At 38.3% G+C, this 16,800-nt stretch overlaps 1 protein-coding gene across 11 annotated transcripts in view; it reads right to left on the bottom strand.

Moving 5' to 3' along the window:
• Positions 1-16,800, bottom strand: part of CEP170 (centrosomal protein 170) — a 198,888-nt gene that overhangs the window by 23,025 nt on the left and 159,063 nt on the right. For 4 of the 11 annotated variants that reach the window (XM_039530488.1, XM_039530496.1, XM_039530489.1 and 1 more), the window contains 4 exons: positions 16,565-16,615; positions 14,445-14,679; positions 4,677-4,854; positions 2,913-3,080 (listed from right to left, as the gene is read on the bottom strand). In XM_039530488.1, the coding sequence (XP_039386422.1) occupies positions 2,913-3,080; positions 4,677-4,854; positions 14,445-14,679; positions 16,565-16,615 (632 nt within the window). The remainder of the gene's footprint in view (positions 1-2,912; positions 3,081-4,676; positions 4,855-14,444; positions 14,680-16,564; positions 16,616-16,800) is intronic. The other 7 variants (XM_039530494.1, XM_039530491.1, XM_039530490.1 and 4 more) reach the window with 7 other exon arrangements.

The following is a 16,800-nucleotide window of genomic DNA, read 5'->3' as shown; positions in this document are numbered from 1 at the left end:
TTTACATTACAATAATCATCAGTATCCAGGAGTTTTACAGGAAAACACAATGAGAAAATATATAATTAGATATATAATTAAAAGTGCCTCAAAAAAACCCAACAACCCTATTTTAAAGACAAAGCAAATCACTTAACCACATTTCAAAATGTAAGTCATTCAGCCTAACAGGAGCTAAAAGTAATTGCACATGATCCAAAAGATACCACAGTGAGATACATGCCGAAATTACAAGCTCAAAGTGTGGAGAAAAGCAAATGAAATCAGATAACTATAAGGGAACTATCTACTTAAGAAGTTTAAATATAAAACAACAACAAATCTAATCTTAAGGCTAATGGGTTATGGCAATAAGAACAGAAGAGCAGCCATACTGGGTCAGACCAAAGGTCCATCTAGCCCAGTATCCGGTCTTCTGACAGTGATCAATGCCAGGTGCCCCAGAGGGAACGAACAGAACACTAATCATCAAGCAATCCATCCCCTGTAACCCATTCCCAGGTTCTGGCAAACAGAGGCTAGGGACACCATCCCTGCCCATGCTGGCTAATAGCCATTGATGGACCTATCCTCCATGAATGTATCTAGTTTTTTCATGAACCCTGTTATAGTCTTGGCCCTCACAACATCCTGTGGCAAAGAATTCCAGACTGACTGTTTGCTGTGTGAAAAAATACTTCCTTTTGTTTGTTTTAAACCTGCTGTCTATTAATTTAATGTGGGGTGGCCCCTAGTTCTTGTGTTATGAGAAGGAGTAAATACACTTCCTTATTTACTTTCTCCACACTAGTTATGATTTTATAGACCTCAATCATAGCCCCCCTTAGTTGTCTCTTTTTCAAGCTGAAAAGTCTCAGTCTTATTAATCTCTCCTCATACCCTTAATCATTTTTGTTGCCCTTTTTTGAACCTTTTCCAATTCCAATGTATCTTTTCTGAAATGGGGTGACCACACCTGCACACAGTATTCAAGATGTGGGCGTACCATGGATTTATATAGAGGTAATATGGTATTTTCTAATTATCTATCCCTTTCTTAATGATTCCCAACATTCTGTTCGCTTTTTTTGACTGCTGCACATTGACTGAATGTTTTCAGAGAACTATTCACAATGACTCCAAGATCTCTTTCTTGAGTGGTAACCACTAATTTTGACCCCATCATTTTATATGTATGGCTGGGGTTATGTTTTCCAATGTATTTGGATTACTTTGCATTTATCAATATTGAATTTCATCTGCCATTTTGTTGCTCAGTCACCCAGTTTTGAGAGATCCTTTTGTAGCTCTTGGCAGTCTGCCCGGGACTTAACTATTTTGAGTAGTTTTGTATCATCTGCAAATTTTGCCACTTCACTGTGTAACTCTTTTTCCAGATCATTTCAACATCATCCTCAGGGAAAGACCGATGTGAGAAAAGTGCATCCTCTAAGAAAGCAGATATAAAGATCTCAAGGTCCAATTCTCCTACCGATCCAGTGAAAGAATATAATTGTGTGAAGATTCTTGAGAAAGAGGGATATAGGAGTACGATGGTTCCTCACTGAAGCCCCTTCAAGGAAGATGCCAAACCACATATGTCTAAACAAAGGCAATTCAGTCTAGAAAAGAAAGGACAGATAGGAACTAGCAGGGAGGATGTTAGGACTAGAGAGACACTGGAAGACAGTGTCATTTCACTAAAGGGCTTGGCAAATGGTAGAGGCTATGCACGCAACAAGAGGGACCCCATAAGGAAGCACTTAAATGCAAATAGAACAAACAAATTAACTCAACTGTAAAAACACAGCCAAAGCTGAGATATGGCTCCTGAATCCAATGGGCAGATAGGAAAAACAGGAACAGTGGGGTAGGATTACAAGATCTTAAATCCTTTCAGTTCAGCATGTGTACATATTATTGTGGGCATCCGTGAACAGAGACTTAAAGATGAAGATGATCTTTAGTAACAGGACAAACACTTCTGAAGGAAATGTCAATTTAAAATTATGCATAGTGGATTCATAGGAATGTTAAAATATAATTTTTTATGCGAGAAAAGCATCTCCTTGTTCATTGTGGAGAAAGAACAGCTTTGGGCTTTCCATGACAAATCAGATTAGCACGTCAATCATGTGCACTTGAGTATACAACAGAATCCTACAGTATGTCAGCCAACAAGCAGAATTTGTCAACTTTTTTTTTTTTTTTAAATAGGGTGGAGCAATTTAGGTAAGCTACAAGAGAAAGAAAGGGATAATGTTTGTGTCTGATTCTGTAAAACATAATTATGAAAATAAATAAGTCTATATGCACATATTATATGAAACTGCACTTCTCTGTGCATATTTTAAAATAAGGTTAAGAGCAGGTTAAGTTTACGATGTTTCATAACCAATTTTCATTAATTAAATAATCTCCCCTTTCTTATCTACCAAGCTGATCTCTGAAATGGCACTGAAATCAATGCTGATTGTTTATTATGTCTTTTTTAAGCACTCTGACAACACCAGACATTATGAGTCTCACTTCATACATTCCCTGCCTGAGATGACAGTGAAATCACACAGAATTCACAGTTCAAGCTTCCTGGTTGTACCTATAAAATAGATCGGTGCCATTACAACAAAGTAGTGTGATTTGCTTTAAAATAAATGAATGACTGATTTGAGTGTAAATTTTTTTATTGTGTTCATGTTCTAATTATTACTCTTTCCAAATAAATACAGTATTGGAAAATTTTAATAGCCTACCCAGGACATACAACAAGCTCTCTCTCTCTTTCTAGGTAAAAAAGTAATATATCACTGTTTTTTTCCCACCATTATTGCAACCATATGGAAGCAGGTGGGCAAGTAAATTTTGTATCTACAATGGTAAAAAGTGATGACACGTAAGCATATTACTACACAGGAACACTGGTGCATACTCACCTCATCTCTGCTCCACGTTCTCCTCCGTGTAATTGTTGGAGGATCAAGAGCATCTGTTAACTGAGGCCTAGAATCATTAGACCGACTGTTCCCCTCTGGTGGTTTGGCATGCACTAATGGAGGAATCTTTCTGAAGTTCAGACTTTCATCAAATACACGGTCAACCAGCTGAAAGAGCAAAAAAAAAATTAAATACATTTAATGAAAAATAGGCAGCTTATGAAACCTTCTGGATACATATAGTACATGGGCTTCAAGATGAGACTGAAATTTTTCCTCTAAAGTAGATTTCCGTGATAAAATCAAATATTCTGTTTTCCTATATCTTATAAGTTGTATGTGTATTATATGATAGTGTGTCTAGTAAACAGATGGCTATTTTCCAAAATCAGAAATTCATGGCTATAAAATTAGATTGCCAGATGGAAAGGATTTCTCTATATATAGATATCATGTAGTGAGCATAAAAAATGAAATTCCAGTCACTTAAACTGGCAATGGTAAACCTTTTACTCATACTTTTACCAATGCTGACTATAAGTGATTAGAGTAATTGTTTTTCTCTTCACAAAAGGTTCTCTTCACAAATTACACTTAATGGCAGATTTCTATGAAACTAATGAAAAGGAAGATTTTTTTGCAAGTCACTGAGTATTTTAGTCTTTTTCAGACAGGTTAGTCACGTTACAGAGTCTACATCTACTTCAATGAGATACTGCCACCTACAGTATTATATATTTACTGCACAATTTAATAATACTAAACAAAAAAGGAAAAGGGAAGCATACTTATTCAGTGAAATGTAAGACATAATTTAAATGTATCTGAGTAAATGCATATTTATGTTATGCTGAAGTTTAGTTGGGGTTTTAAGAGACAATTACAACAATTAAATGGGTTTAGTCAATTACACTGCACATGCAAGGCATGTTTCTTGCCATTGTTTATATCTTTTTTCACGAAAAAAAGACAGTCTCAGAATGAACACAGTCGATTAATGTGTTAACCAAACCTTACTTACACAAAAATGATTAGACATATTTTGAGGGGAACAATACAAGAAAGAACAAAACCAAAAGTAAACATTTACAAAAAACTATCTGAATGGTAATATGGTAGAAGGTGAGTGATTTTTAAGTCATCTTTAACATATTTACCAGCATTAGACCTTGTGATGATGACTAAAACAAGTTAGTTAGTACAATGTAATACACAGCACTCCAGAGAAAGTCCAAGAAGAGAAAAATTAAACTGCAGCACAAGGCAAACCTAATTCAAGCTATTTTTTAAAATTATATATTGCGGATGTAGAGCTAAAATTATTGTTAAGCCATGCTACTTATATATTTAAATGCTAACAGGAAAATGTCTATATCTTCTGTGAATACAAGGACTTTTCTATCTGTAATAGCTATATTATATGTATATAATGCACACACCATATATTGTGTATACACACTAAAATCTTTAAAAGTAGTAATACTACTCACTGGTATCTAAGACTGTGGACAAGTAAGAAGTGAAAAGCACAATGTCTAGTGTTTAAATAGTGAAAACAGACACACAATATGAACAGTTTGGGTGACCACTTTAGTGATCTGTGTTCATAGACTGATTTTTGTGCTTACTGATTTTTGTTAAAAGATTAAGGAATCTTAAATCAAAAGAAGAGAATGCTGAGATTCATGCAAACAGGCTGGGTGGGAATAACTAAAAAAGCTATGCAAAAGGCTAAAAGCAAAAGAAATAAAGAAAAGAAAGAACCTTATGCATTTCTCCATGAAGATCTCCTACCTCTTCTCTAGTGTCTATGGCAGAGCCAGGGGTGGTGGCAGCAGTGCTTACTGTGGTACTCGGAGCAGTGCCTGATGAAGTCACTGAATCTATCTCTCCTGCTACATCGTTGATTTCCCGTGCGATGAGAGCCAGGTCTTGACTGATCCTGGTAATAATTTTAAAGACAACGTTACATTCTCCCGATACCATATACCTAGAGCAGCAGTGTCCAACCTGTATCCTTGAGGTTCTAAGTTGTGACTCTTGGGTGAAGCCATGCTAAGAAGAAAATATGTAATTGATTATGAAGTGAAAATGTGTTTGCTAAGCTGTGCACTGCAATTTTTAAAGTGAAGTTTTTAAATCAAGCTCATTGCTACAAGGAGGCAGAAGGGCACACTGCTTCCCAAAACGTATCCCACTGCTTCACCTGCAGCCCCAAGAGCAGTTCTACTGTGTGATGGGAGTGCTCTGAACAGCTGTTGTCTTTTCTCTGCCGTAGCTGCTCTTCTGCTGGACATCTGCTGCATCACAAGGAGCAGGGGAGAGAGTAGCTCTGGCTGCTCCATTGCCTGCTAGACTGTGGGAGCACATTATAGGAGCCTAGGAGCCTAATGGCACTCTTGTCAAAGGATTGCTCCCCTCCCCAACAGAGCCAGAGCTGACCATAAGCCAGGGAAAGGGGAAAAGCTGATGGACAACCATCAGTCATGGCTCACTGATTCTATGAGCCAGCCCAGATTAGAGCAGAAACTTGTGCCAGCTTTCAGCAGTCCTCTTAGGAAGCCAGGTTGGAATAGTAGTTTAGGTCTGTGCACTTCAGTTAATCCCTTTCCCTTTCCAGTGGCTGAGAGGAATGATGCATAAAAATCAGCTATGCTGGCTCTATGCCCACCAGGGATTCTCATTTCCTTTGCTAGGAAATGAACAGGGCAGAGAATCTGCCCCTAAATATTGATAGAGGACCACTAACTTTTTTGAAATATGTTTGTCCCTAAGGATGAAATGATGGGACACCACTGATCTAGAGGTAGAGAATTTAGCATTGAGAACAGTAGTTAAATTAGAATAGCAAACATAATTAACACATTTCCAGTCAAATCGCAATATTGCAACACCATATTAGACAGTTCACCATTGACAAGCACAATTCCATGGAACAATGCAATTTTACAGCTTGCATGAATGAACAGAAAATAGATACTATGTGAGCAATACCCTGCTGAAAATATTCTTAAACACTCGAATCTCAAATTATCATTTACTGTATTTACACAGAAGTGTAAAGCTAAAGCAAAAATTAAATTAACCCAAGAAATATGCTGAACTTTTTGCATGTAAATAAATGTTAACAGTGTTGAAAAGTGAAAAACATTCACTCACCAGATGCTCACTACAGCCTAGTTACTATGAGCGTTCAGCACATATTTCTGGGATTAATTCAAATTTATTTTTAGTTTTACAGTTCATATAAATATGTAAAAACATGTTTTTTAAAAGGTAGAAAATAAAACTTCTATTATTCAGCAAATTCTCCACGGGACAGTTACCACAAAAGTAAGGCCACTAGAAAATAGAATAATCCTGCCGAAGTCCTACTTCTCCACTGAAACATCCAAAAATCCAACAGACTGCTCAACTCTCAAGTGCATTCTTGCCAGACAGCCGTAATGGTACAGTGTCAGATGCCCATATGAAAATGAAGGCAAATGATCTTGCAGGATTCATGGTGAAGTTAGGCAATTCCAAAATGGATGCTACTTCACAGCAAGTAATAAATTATTAATTCCTCAAGCAGTCAACAAGGTCACAAATACCAGTGCAGCTGCAACGTAGTTTCACCGGAATTGTAATTGTGACTTGGTATAAAAAGTCCACTTCTTTGCATTTTGCTGTCAATTAATGAAACTGGGGGAAGCGAAGCTGAAGTTGGAGACTCCTTCGCTAGAAGGATACAACACTAGTCTATTAACTTCTGCAACACCATTTTGGTTATTCAGTGCAGTAAGTTCACTAGGTTTCATATTCCCAACGTCACAAAAATCATGCCATCTGGTATGCTACTTAGTTCCTTTTTCAGGCTTGAACCTGTACTTAATTTCACAACAAATTTTCTTCTACATTGTGAACAAAGCAGCAAGGAAACAAATCTCAGCAGAGTCTGAATTTAAAACATACAAAATTTATTCGCTGCAGTTATTGTTATAAAAAGAGACCTTCAGATGATGGAGTGTGCAATTACTGTGAAATACTGCATGCTTTGGGTTTTGAAACAGTTCCAAGGTCAAAGGCTAAGTGCCTCAAAAATCCAAGTAACGTGGTTCTGTCAAAGTGCAAACCATCTTGTGCATTATTCTACTTATAATTGACTTTTTCAAGTAAAAGAAATGTAATCAGGCTAAGTACGCAGGGCTTCATGAGCAACAGAAGTAGGGAATTTATTCCCTAAGCAGTAGAAGGCAGTTTTCATTATAGCAGATGCAATGTCACAGACACAACATTTTTCTTTTTAAATAACTGAGTTGCTGTATTGCTATATTCTCAAAAATGCTCAGATTTTCGATTCTTTCTATCTGGACATAAAAAGTTTAGAGCACTAAACAAAACACATTACAAAAAGCAAGGTGTAATGTCAACTTTTCTATGCCACCTTCCTTTTAGCATTGTTTTCAGATGGCATTGTTCTTGGCTGCTTATCTTCATGAAAAAAATTGCCAAAAAATTCTGCAGCCACTATTATTACAGAAGAGGACTGCACAAATATATAGGTCCTGAACTACATCATGAAAGGGGAGAGACTAAGACTCATCATCCTTACTGAAGGATTATTTATGACAGGTGGAAGAAACGCACTAAATTAGGAACTATCTCCACGGATTTCTAATGCATCCACCATAATAGTGTTTAGATGCAAGATTCCTGTTGAAAGATTTCATGTTTAGTCTACTATTCTATGCTGCCTCAGTTAAATCAATGACTTCTCTAAAATAGTGCTTTGAAATCCTGAGATGAAAGGTGCTATCAAGTTGTTATTATAATAACGAACAGAAGGGCTGCAATCATCTGTCCTGACTATTAAACAAACAGAATAATGGAGCAATTACTTAAAAAAATTGAACAATTTCACATAACAGAGTCTCATTACTCTGGAAAATTGTGCAACCAAAATTTTCCTTTGAATAATCTAGCATTCCTGAGAACTTGTCATTTCCCTTATCTCATCCTTTAATAATCTCTAACATTAAACATTTGACCTAATTCTTTCAGTATTTGACATCCTACCAGATACAAGGTACATGGAGTCAGTTTATTATTGGAAATGTGTGTGCTAGCAGAGTTATCAGAAAATTGTGAAATACAGAATTAAAATGGTTGCTTTTTTCTTTTTACAGAATTTGGGAAACTGTTCCATTAGTTTTTAATCAGCTCTCTCAAATTTCAACTAAACTAGTTATTTAAAACTAACAACTGAATATTGTTCCAACACAAATTTGCGTGAAAAGGACAAAGCATGGCAGCCCTTTTATCCAAATTCCTTTCATACCATAAGTAAATTAATCTTGTGAAAGTAGATGTTGCTACCATCTCTTTTCCTAATTCAATTGTGCATTTAACTGCTTTATCAAATACTTATCATTGCAGCTTCCTAAGCAGACTAACTAGTCAAAGAATGAATAACAGATATTAATAAGATCAGACAAAAAATAGGCATCAGGTCATCCAAAATCCATTTTCTTACTAACTCAAGAAGGCTTTTTACAAACACCGTAACTTTAAATTCTGATTAGGGAGATGTAAATTAGTATGGGAGGGTGGAATGGGGGTGGAAAAAGAACAATGAAATCACATATGTAGTGCTTAAGAAACCTCACAAAAATTACTCCATTATCCTTTCTGCCCCAAGGGATATTTTCATAATGCCAATATATACATTAGACCAATGGTTTTCAACCTTTTTTCATGTGTGGACCCCTAAAAAATTTCAAATGGAAGTGTGTACCTCTTTGGAAATTCAATCTGTGGATGCCCTACCATAGAAGTCTTAGACTGAAAACTGACTGACCAGAATACAACTCTAAATGTTGCACATGCTCGGCACAGCATTTGACACAGTGTGAGAAAGGGTGCTAAACTGTGGGCTTCTATGGTAACGACAACATTTGTGGGTTTTGACCTGTAGGTGGGGGTATTCACATACTTTTGCTTGATCAGAAGAATGGAATGCCTTTTCTGGGATCTGAAACTTTATTTTAATGGTCAACTTTTGTGGACCATTTAGAAAGCTCTGCAGACCCCCAGGGGTCTGTGGACCACAAGCTGAAAACAACTGCACTAGATTTCTATCAACTACGTGCAGTAAACGTCCATAAGCATGTATATACTTCAACTAAAAAAAGACACATTATCTCAATGCTATGGCTGTTTTGTTTCCCACAACAATTAAATGTCCCTTGGCACAGATAACCTTGTACATTACTACCTATGATAAGTTTAATGACTTCATATCTACTAGTACAGTGGCTCTCAAACTTTCTTACTGGTGACCCCTTTCACATAGCAAGTCTCTGAGTGCGACCCCCCCCTTATACATTAAAAATATTTTTTTATATATTTAGCACCATTATAAATGCTGGAGAAAAGTCGGTTTTGGGGTGGAGGTTGACAGCTCGTGACCCCACCATGTAATAGCCTTGCGAACCCCTAAGGGGTCCTGACCCCCAGTTTGAGAATCCCTGTACTAGTATATGTGCAATATGGTTCAAGTTACAGTTAGGGTGACCAGATGTCCCTATTTTATCGGGACTGTCCTGATATTTACTTGTTTGTCCTGCGTCCCAACCAATATTCGGTCAGGAGGTAAATTGTCCCGATATTTTGCCCTCTGGCGCACAGGCGGAGGGGGCTCCGCCCCAACTCCACCCCACCCCTTCCCCAAGCACGTTGCCTTCCTCCTCCTCACCCCTCCCTCCCAGGCTTGCGCTAATCAGCTGTATGGCGGTGCAAGCGCTGGAGGGAGGGGGGAGAAGCAGGACGAGGCAGCCAGCTCAGGGGAGGTGGAGGCAGAGCGAAGGCGAGCTGGTGTGTGGGGGAGCGGGGCGTGGAGCTGCGGGTGGGTGCTCAGCTCCCACCAATTTTTCCTATGCTCCAGTGGCTTCTTTTTTCTTTTGTTTTTTCCCCTCTGCTGCCAGCTCTTGTTTTTGTTTTGTTTGTTTGTTGCTCTGCCAGCACCACCCCCCCCACGTCCCGATATTTCACATCTCTCATCTGGTCACCCTAGTTACAGTACATGTAGAAACCATAACTTTGAACTTCCTTGCTTTTACACTTTTATATTCTCAACCCTATTATTGAGAATAACCGGCAACTACAGACCCGTCAGCCTCACTTCAGTCCCCGGCAAAATCATGGAGCAGGTATTTAAGGAATCCATTTTGAAGCACTTGGAGGAGAGGAAGGTGATCAGGAACAGTCAAAATGGATTCACCAAGGGCAAGTCATGCCTGACCAACCCAATTGCCGTCTATGATGAGATAACTGGCTCTGTGGATATGGGGAAAGCTCCCACAGTATTCTTGCCAGTAAGTTTAAAAAAAGTATGGATTGGATGAATGGACTAGAAGGTGGATAGGAAGCTGGCAAGATTGTCGGGCTCAACAGGTAGTGATCAACAGCTCAATGTTTAGTTGACAGCCGGTATCAAGCGGAGTGCCCCCAGAGGTCGGTCCTGGGGCTGGTTTTGTTCAACATTTTTATTAATAATCTGGATGATGGGATTAACTGCACCCTCAGCAAGTTCGCAGATGACACTAAGCTGGAGGGAGAGGTAGATATGCTGGAGGGTAGGTATAGGGTCCAGAGTGACATAGACGAATTGGAGGATTGGGCCAAAGAAATCTGATGAAGTTCAATAAGGACAAGTGCAGAGTCCTGCACTTAGGAAGAAAGAATCCCATGCACTGCTACAGGCTAGGGACTGACTGGCTAAGCAGCAGTTCTGCAGAAAAGGACCTGGGGATTACAGTGGATGAGAAGATGGTTATGAGTCAGCAGTGTGCCCTCGTTGCCAAGAAGGCCAACGGCATAGTAGGAGCATTGCCAGCAGACCAAGGGAAGTGATTATTCCCCTCTATTTGACACTGGTGAGGCTACACCTGGAGTATTGTGTCCAGTTTTGGTCCCCCCACTACAGAAAGGATGTGGGCAAATAGGAGAGAGTCCAGCGGAGGGCAAGGAAAATGATTAGGGGGTTGGGGCACATGACTTAGGAAGAGAGGCTGAGGGAAATGGGGTTATTTAGTCTGCAGAAGTGAAGAGTGAGGGGGGATTTGATGGCAGTCTTCAACTACCTGAAGTGGGGTTCCAAAGAGGATGGAGCTAGGCTGTTCTCACTGGCGGCAGATGACAGAACGAGAAGCAATGGTCTTAAGTTGCAATGGGGGAGGTTTTAGTTGGATATTACAAGACACTATTTCACTAGGAGGGTGGTGAAGCACTGGAATGGGTTACCTAGGGAGGTGGTGGAATCTCCATCTTTAGAGGTTTTAAAGCCCGGCTTGACAAAGCCTTGGCTGGGATGATTGAGTTGGTGTTGGTCCTGCTTTGAGCAGGGGATTCGACTAGATGACCTCCTGAGGTCTCTTCCAACCCTTATATTCTATGATTCTATTATATTGTCATTTTTAGCACTAACCTTTAAAAAACGGATTTATCATATGAATATGCTATGTTAGGGTAAAAAAATGGGTCTGACGTGGGGCTAGCAGTACTGCCTATTACTAAGATTTGTCCCATTATAAGAGCCTATTTTCTGACTCTTATAACTTTTTCAGATGTTAAGTGATTGGGCTAAATTTTCCATGCTGGGTATATACCTCAGGCTAAACATTTCTGAAAAAGTTATGCCAAAATGGCTAGCCATTTCTGAGAAAAAGGCTAGAGAAAAATACATTGTTTTACCTATATCAAAAAATTCTGGTGACCTTTTCTTTGAGAGGCTCTGACACCACTGTGCTTGAAATTTAGCAGAGGCTGGGCCTTTGCGTTATGGATGTGCTTTTAGCTGTCCCTATGAAAATCCATGCAAATTTTTCCAAATGACAAGTCTTTCAAAAATCACAGCTTGCAAATAGTCAGTAGAGATTTGCTAGAAAAAGTCTGGAAAGATTCTGTTTCTGCTGGGCAAAGCTTGTGTCTCTCACCAACAGAAGTTGGTCCAATAAAAGATATTACCTCACTCACCTTGTCTCTCTAATACCCTGGGATCGACACAGCTACAACTACACAGCATAAAACTGAAAGCCTGTCTCTCTTGTGCTCTCAGGGTATGTCTCTGCTGCAAGGTAAGCCCATGCTTGAGCCCGGCCCCAAGCCTAACCCCCTACTTGCATCTACACTGCAGTTGTGCTAATCCAGGGCTCAGAGCCAGGGTCCCATGACCCTGCAAGGGCTGGAGGCTCCAAGCTTGAGTTAAGCCAGGACCCAGGGTCTGAGATCTATTGCTCTGCAATGTAGACACAGCCTTGCTTATCTCGGGAGTCAGCCGGAAGTATCCCACAATTCCATGGAACAATTTCCTTAGTCCTCTCTACCGCAACAATCTGCAATCCACTCAATCAAAAAGGGAAGCCACAGCTCCTGCCCCCACCGCTTTGTGAATGGCAGCAGCTCAGGTCAGCGTTAGCCTATTCTGTTCTATTACAGATCTGCAAGCACACAGTCAGAGCGCCTTGTGGGTTTTCAATGGAGAGCGAACCAAACAAGCCTTATGCAAAGTGAGCTGCTTCCCAATAACATGCAGGGCAGACAGTAAAATTTTCCCACAGTGCACTTAGGTCCTTGGGCTAGAGTGGCTACATTTGGGGGCAGGGTTACTCTGGGCTATGGGGGCACAAGAGACTCTGGGATATGGCTACTTTGACTTGGGTCTGCGCACTGCAGTGAGGGCGCCAGAGCCCTACATTTGAGCCTGGGTTAGAAAAGTCTAAACATAAGGTTAAAATACAATGCAGAAGCTCAAGCCCAAGGTTCCCTAACATGAGTCAGTTGATCTGAGTCCCACTAACCCTGGGCTCACATTGCAGTATAGACATACCCTCTATGCCCACCCTGCTGGGCCCAAGCAGAGTGTAGGAGGAAGTTGCTTGATTTGAATGCAGAGATGAGGAAGAGAGAAATAGAGCAGATGAAGAGCCAGGAAAGGGTAACTGTGAATAACTGGACAAAAAGATTGGGACTGGGAGCACTGGGGGAAGCAGGACTGGGATTCTGGAGCTGGGAGCAACAGGCAACCTTAATTCTTGCATTTCTTAACTTTTAAGTGCTTGACTTTCCAACATTAATAATATTCTTTTAATATAGATGTTTGTGTGTTATATGTAGAGAGGGTCACAAATTTAGCAGCACAAATATGGACCTCAGCTAGTCCAGCCCTGCCACTGCAGTAGTCACGGAGGTCCAGCAAAGTCATGGAATCTGTGACTTCCATAACAGAATCAGACCCTTAGTGTCTGATGTAAGCCAAGAACTTGCCTTACAAAACAGCAAGGCTGTCAACTGTGCACACAAAAAAAAAAAAAAAAAAAAAAAAAAATCTGTTCCATGGAAGCGAAGGTTCAGCAGCAATGTTTAGGAGGAGGAAGAGGTATGCTAAGTCTGAATAACTGAGTTTCACAAATCCCGTATATGTGTTTAGCGCCTCTCTTAGTATGGATTCTCAGAAAGAAATCCATGGGTCGATATGTGAAGTTTTAAAAGTTCTTACTGGAAAATGCATATTTGAGCTTCATTCTAATAGTTCCCAAGATCATATCAGAGTCCCTTGATTTATTTACAATATTTATGTAGCTCATTTACATGTATCATAATCTACATAAATGTACAACAGATTTCTTAATTCCAGGAATTGGAAAACAATATTTCATATGACCAAAATATAATATTTCATAGCTGTGATGTCAAAGTATTAAACATTGTTTTTAAAAGGACACTATTAGGTCATGTAGGCCTCAAATTTAAGTTCCGTAAAAAGTTTCACAAAACTGAATATTAATCAGTGTTTTAATAACATATACATAAAAAGTTAAGCTTATTTAAACAGTCTATCTGAAATGTTCACAACCTTGCCACTGCATCACTGTAGAATGTGAAACAGACTATGCTTTTCATTGTTAAAGTCCAGTGCAAATAGCAATAAGGGGGAAAGTACATTTGATTTTTTAAAACCACTTTATTAATCTCAGGCACCAGCAAGAAAGGAAGTGATTTTTTGGACAAATATATATATTTTTAATTTGACAGTCTTCCTTCAATGCAGAGTAAAAACCAAGATTAACTAAAAATTAGAAGTGAAAACACGGTCTTTCATATGGTAAAAAATACACCTCCAAATCAGCTTTGCATTTAACTGATTTTATTACTTGCTGATTTTAAGGCAGTATAAAACAGATGCAACTATTTCTGAGGCAGAACAAAGTGTAACAAAATACATTTGTAACACTCACTAATGCAACAGGGAGATCATACAGAGGATGTGTGTACCACAAGACACTAGTACTGTTCTTCCTCCACAAGAGAAGTTTCCTGGTAGCACTACTTTGATAGTCTATCCTTTACAAGGCTTCAAGATTTCTGTACACCTAGCCATGCAGAAATATTGCATATGTAGAAGCACCCAGTGATTTAACTAGCTCATTTGTTCAGCACTACCAGTTTAGATAAAAGGCTTTGATATTTTAAAGTCATTTTTTAAAAACAAACCTTGCTATTTCTTCTCGATGAGCAGTCCAATCACGAATGTAGTCCTCCTGTTCCTTGATCCTGTGCTTGAACGTATTGCTAGTTTGCATTGCTGTCCCAGAGCTCTGCAATCGAGGGGTTTTCAGGGCTGGAGAAGTACGTAGACGGGTATGTTTAGGGGAATTACGGTTTGATCCAAACTCATCTTCTGAGGTGGAAGCATAATCTGTAGGAAAGCGCCTCCATCTTGAATTTACTAAATTAGTTTGATTATTAAAAAAGAATTATTATTGTATCTTTTTTAAGAAACAATAAAATTATTTCAGAAACACCACAACAAAACACCACAACTGCTCAATATCAAACCCCAAGTACCTCACAAAAGTGTATACTACATCTTAAAAAGAAAGATACTAAATTTGTGTTAAATAATAAATGTTGATTAATAAAATGTGGAAAAAGATGCTCTTTGTATAATGGTGAGTTGATAAAAAGATGCAAATGCCATTATTCCTACATAACTAAAGCAAGTTGTGTTACAGAATGAGAGCCCAATTCATTAACATTTATAGAGGTGGATTGCACTTATTTTTTTGGGCAAATTCCCACCACTCACATTAAATTTAAGGTATTGATTTTTAAACAGGACACACACAAAAAAGTGTAAAGATGTATGGGGGAACGTTGAGGCTAGCACAAGGTCTCTCAACGTGGGCCAACATAAAGAAAGCACACAATTCCTATAGAAGAAATTATGCATTTATTGTTGGAAAAAAATAACACTTTGTAATTCGGCATCTTGTTACAAAGATCACTGACACATCTACAATAACAGCATCTTCAGAGCAGACAGGACTTGTACTCCTACTGAAAACGACACATTGCTGAAAATGGACAGAAGCAGTGGACAACTGAAACTGAGCATGAGGATCTCACTCAACAATTAGTCATTAATGGCTAGAAAATGGATTTCAGAATGGCAATCCTCACACTTTTTTAGATGATAGAGCATTCATTATTATAACATGCCACACCCAATCAACCTTAGGCCACAGAGCTTCACAACATCAAATATTATTTCTTTGTTAATCACTGGCTCTAAAAATCAGTTCTCTTGGACTAAAGTTTAATGTTAGGAAAATTCTTAATGTAATTTGTAAGTATTCGAATAACCTGACTTTAGGTTAGGTGCCCAAAAGCTTAATTAAATTAGCTGGAAATTTGTAGACACCTTTACTGAGGTTGGTTAGGTGTGCTTACAATACTTTTGAAAACCAGTATATCCAAATGGATACACTTGTTCTTGGTAATTTATAAATCACAGATGCAAGATGTAATTAATGTGAATAACATAAAAATACAAGAAAATTAAAATTGATTTTCCCCTGAATTGTTATTTATTAAAAGGATAGCAAATTAAACATAAATCAGATGTGACTATAGGTACAGCTATTTGCAATGTGAGTTTTGAGATGAGAACAGATTTCTGTAATGCTCTGAAAGATTACAATATGTAGAGTGTGAAGCTGGAGTACAAGCTTAAGTCCCTTTCTTCATTTAATTATCTTTTAATTGTTAAGAGTAGAAATATGATTAACAGATTTTTTAAGGCGATTTAAAAGGAAGTATGGTTGCAAGCCTAATTCAAAGCACATTTAAAGCCCATTGAAGTCAATTAGGTTATATTTTACTGTCTGTTTTAATATTCTAAAATCAGCAAGAGGGGGGGAAAAGGTCTAGCCATTGAGCCATTACCCCTTAACTTATGGGATTCTAACTTGTTCTTATCAAGGAAAGCAGAACATAAGCAGAAAAATTACTCCTTTTCCCCCATCCCCTCAAAAGAAGCATGCAAGAAGTGTGAGATTGCAGACGAAAGAATTTTAGGAGTTGGGCCCAAAGTTTATCAACAAAGTCCTTTAAAATAATTTTGTATTTTTAATTAAACATTTGTTCCAATTCTTATTTTTAAAAAATCAAAATAAACATCAAATCTGCTTAAAAATTACCTTTGACGTGTTTCTTAAAGAGCTAGTTCAACAACTCAGCACTGTACAATGAGCATAAGTAGTCAAATTTAAAAACTAAAGATTGAATGAATAGTGAAATATTAGAAAGAGATATGATTTCTAGTACTCTACCACTGTAAGTTTCAACAGCAGGATCTGGGTCTGGGAGAAGCTGGGATTTCTCTGTGTACAAAATATTGTTTTATCATGTTAATTCTTAATGAAAACATTCAAATTTGTAGCATTTGCTTAACAAAAATCTATTGCTGAAATTTAGTGTAAGCCCTTCCCTTCCTCAGTCTATGGTTTGGAGAAAAGCAAAAAAGGGTGTTGCAGATATTCTTAATTATACATTATTTTAAAAGTAA

The sequence above is a fragment of the Mauremys reevesii genome, linkage group 3 (genome assembly GCF_016161935.1).
Source record: "Mauremys reevesii isolate NIE-2019 linkage group 3, ASM1616193v1, whole genome shotgun sequence".
In the NCBI taxonomy this organism is placed as follows: domain Eukaryota; kingdom Metazoa; phylum Chordata; order Testudines; family Geoemydidae; genus Mauremys; species Mauremys reevesii.
Note: the sequence above shows the minus strand (reverse complement) of the source record. Positions and strands in the feature narration are given on the sequence as shown.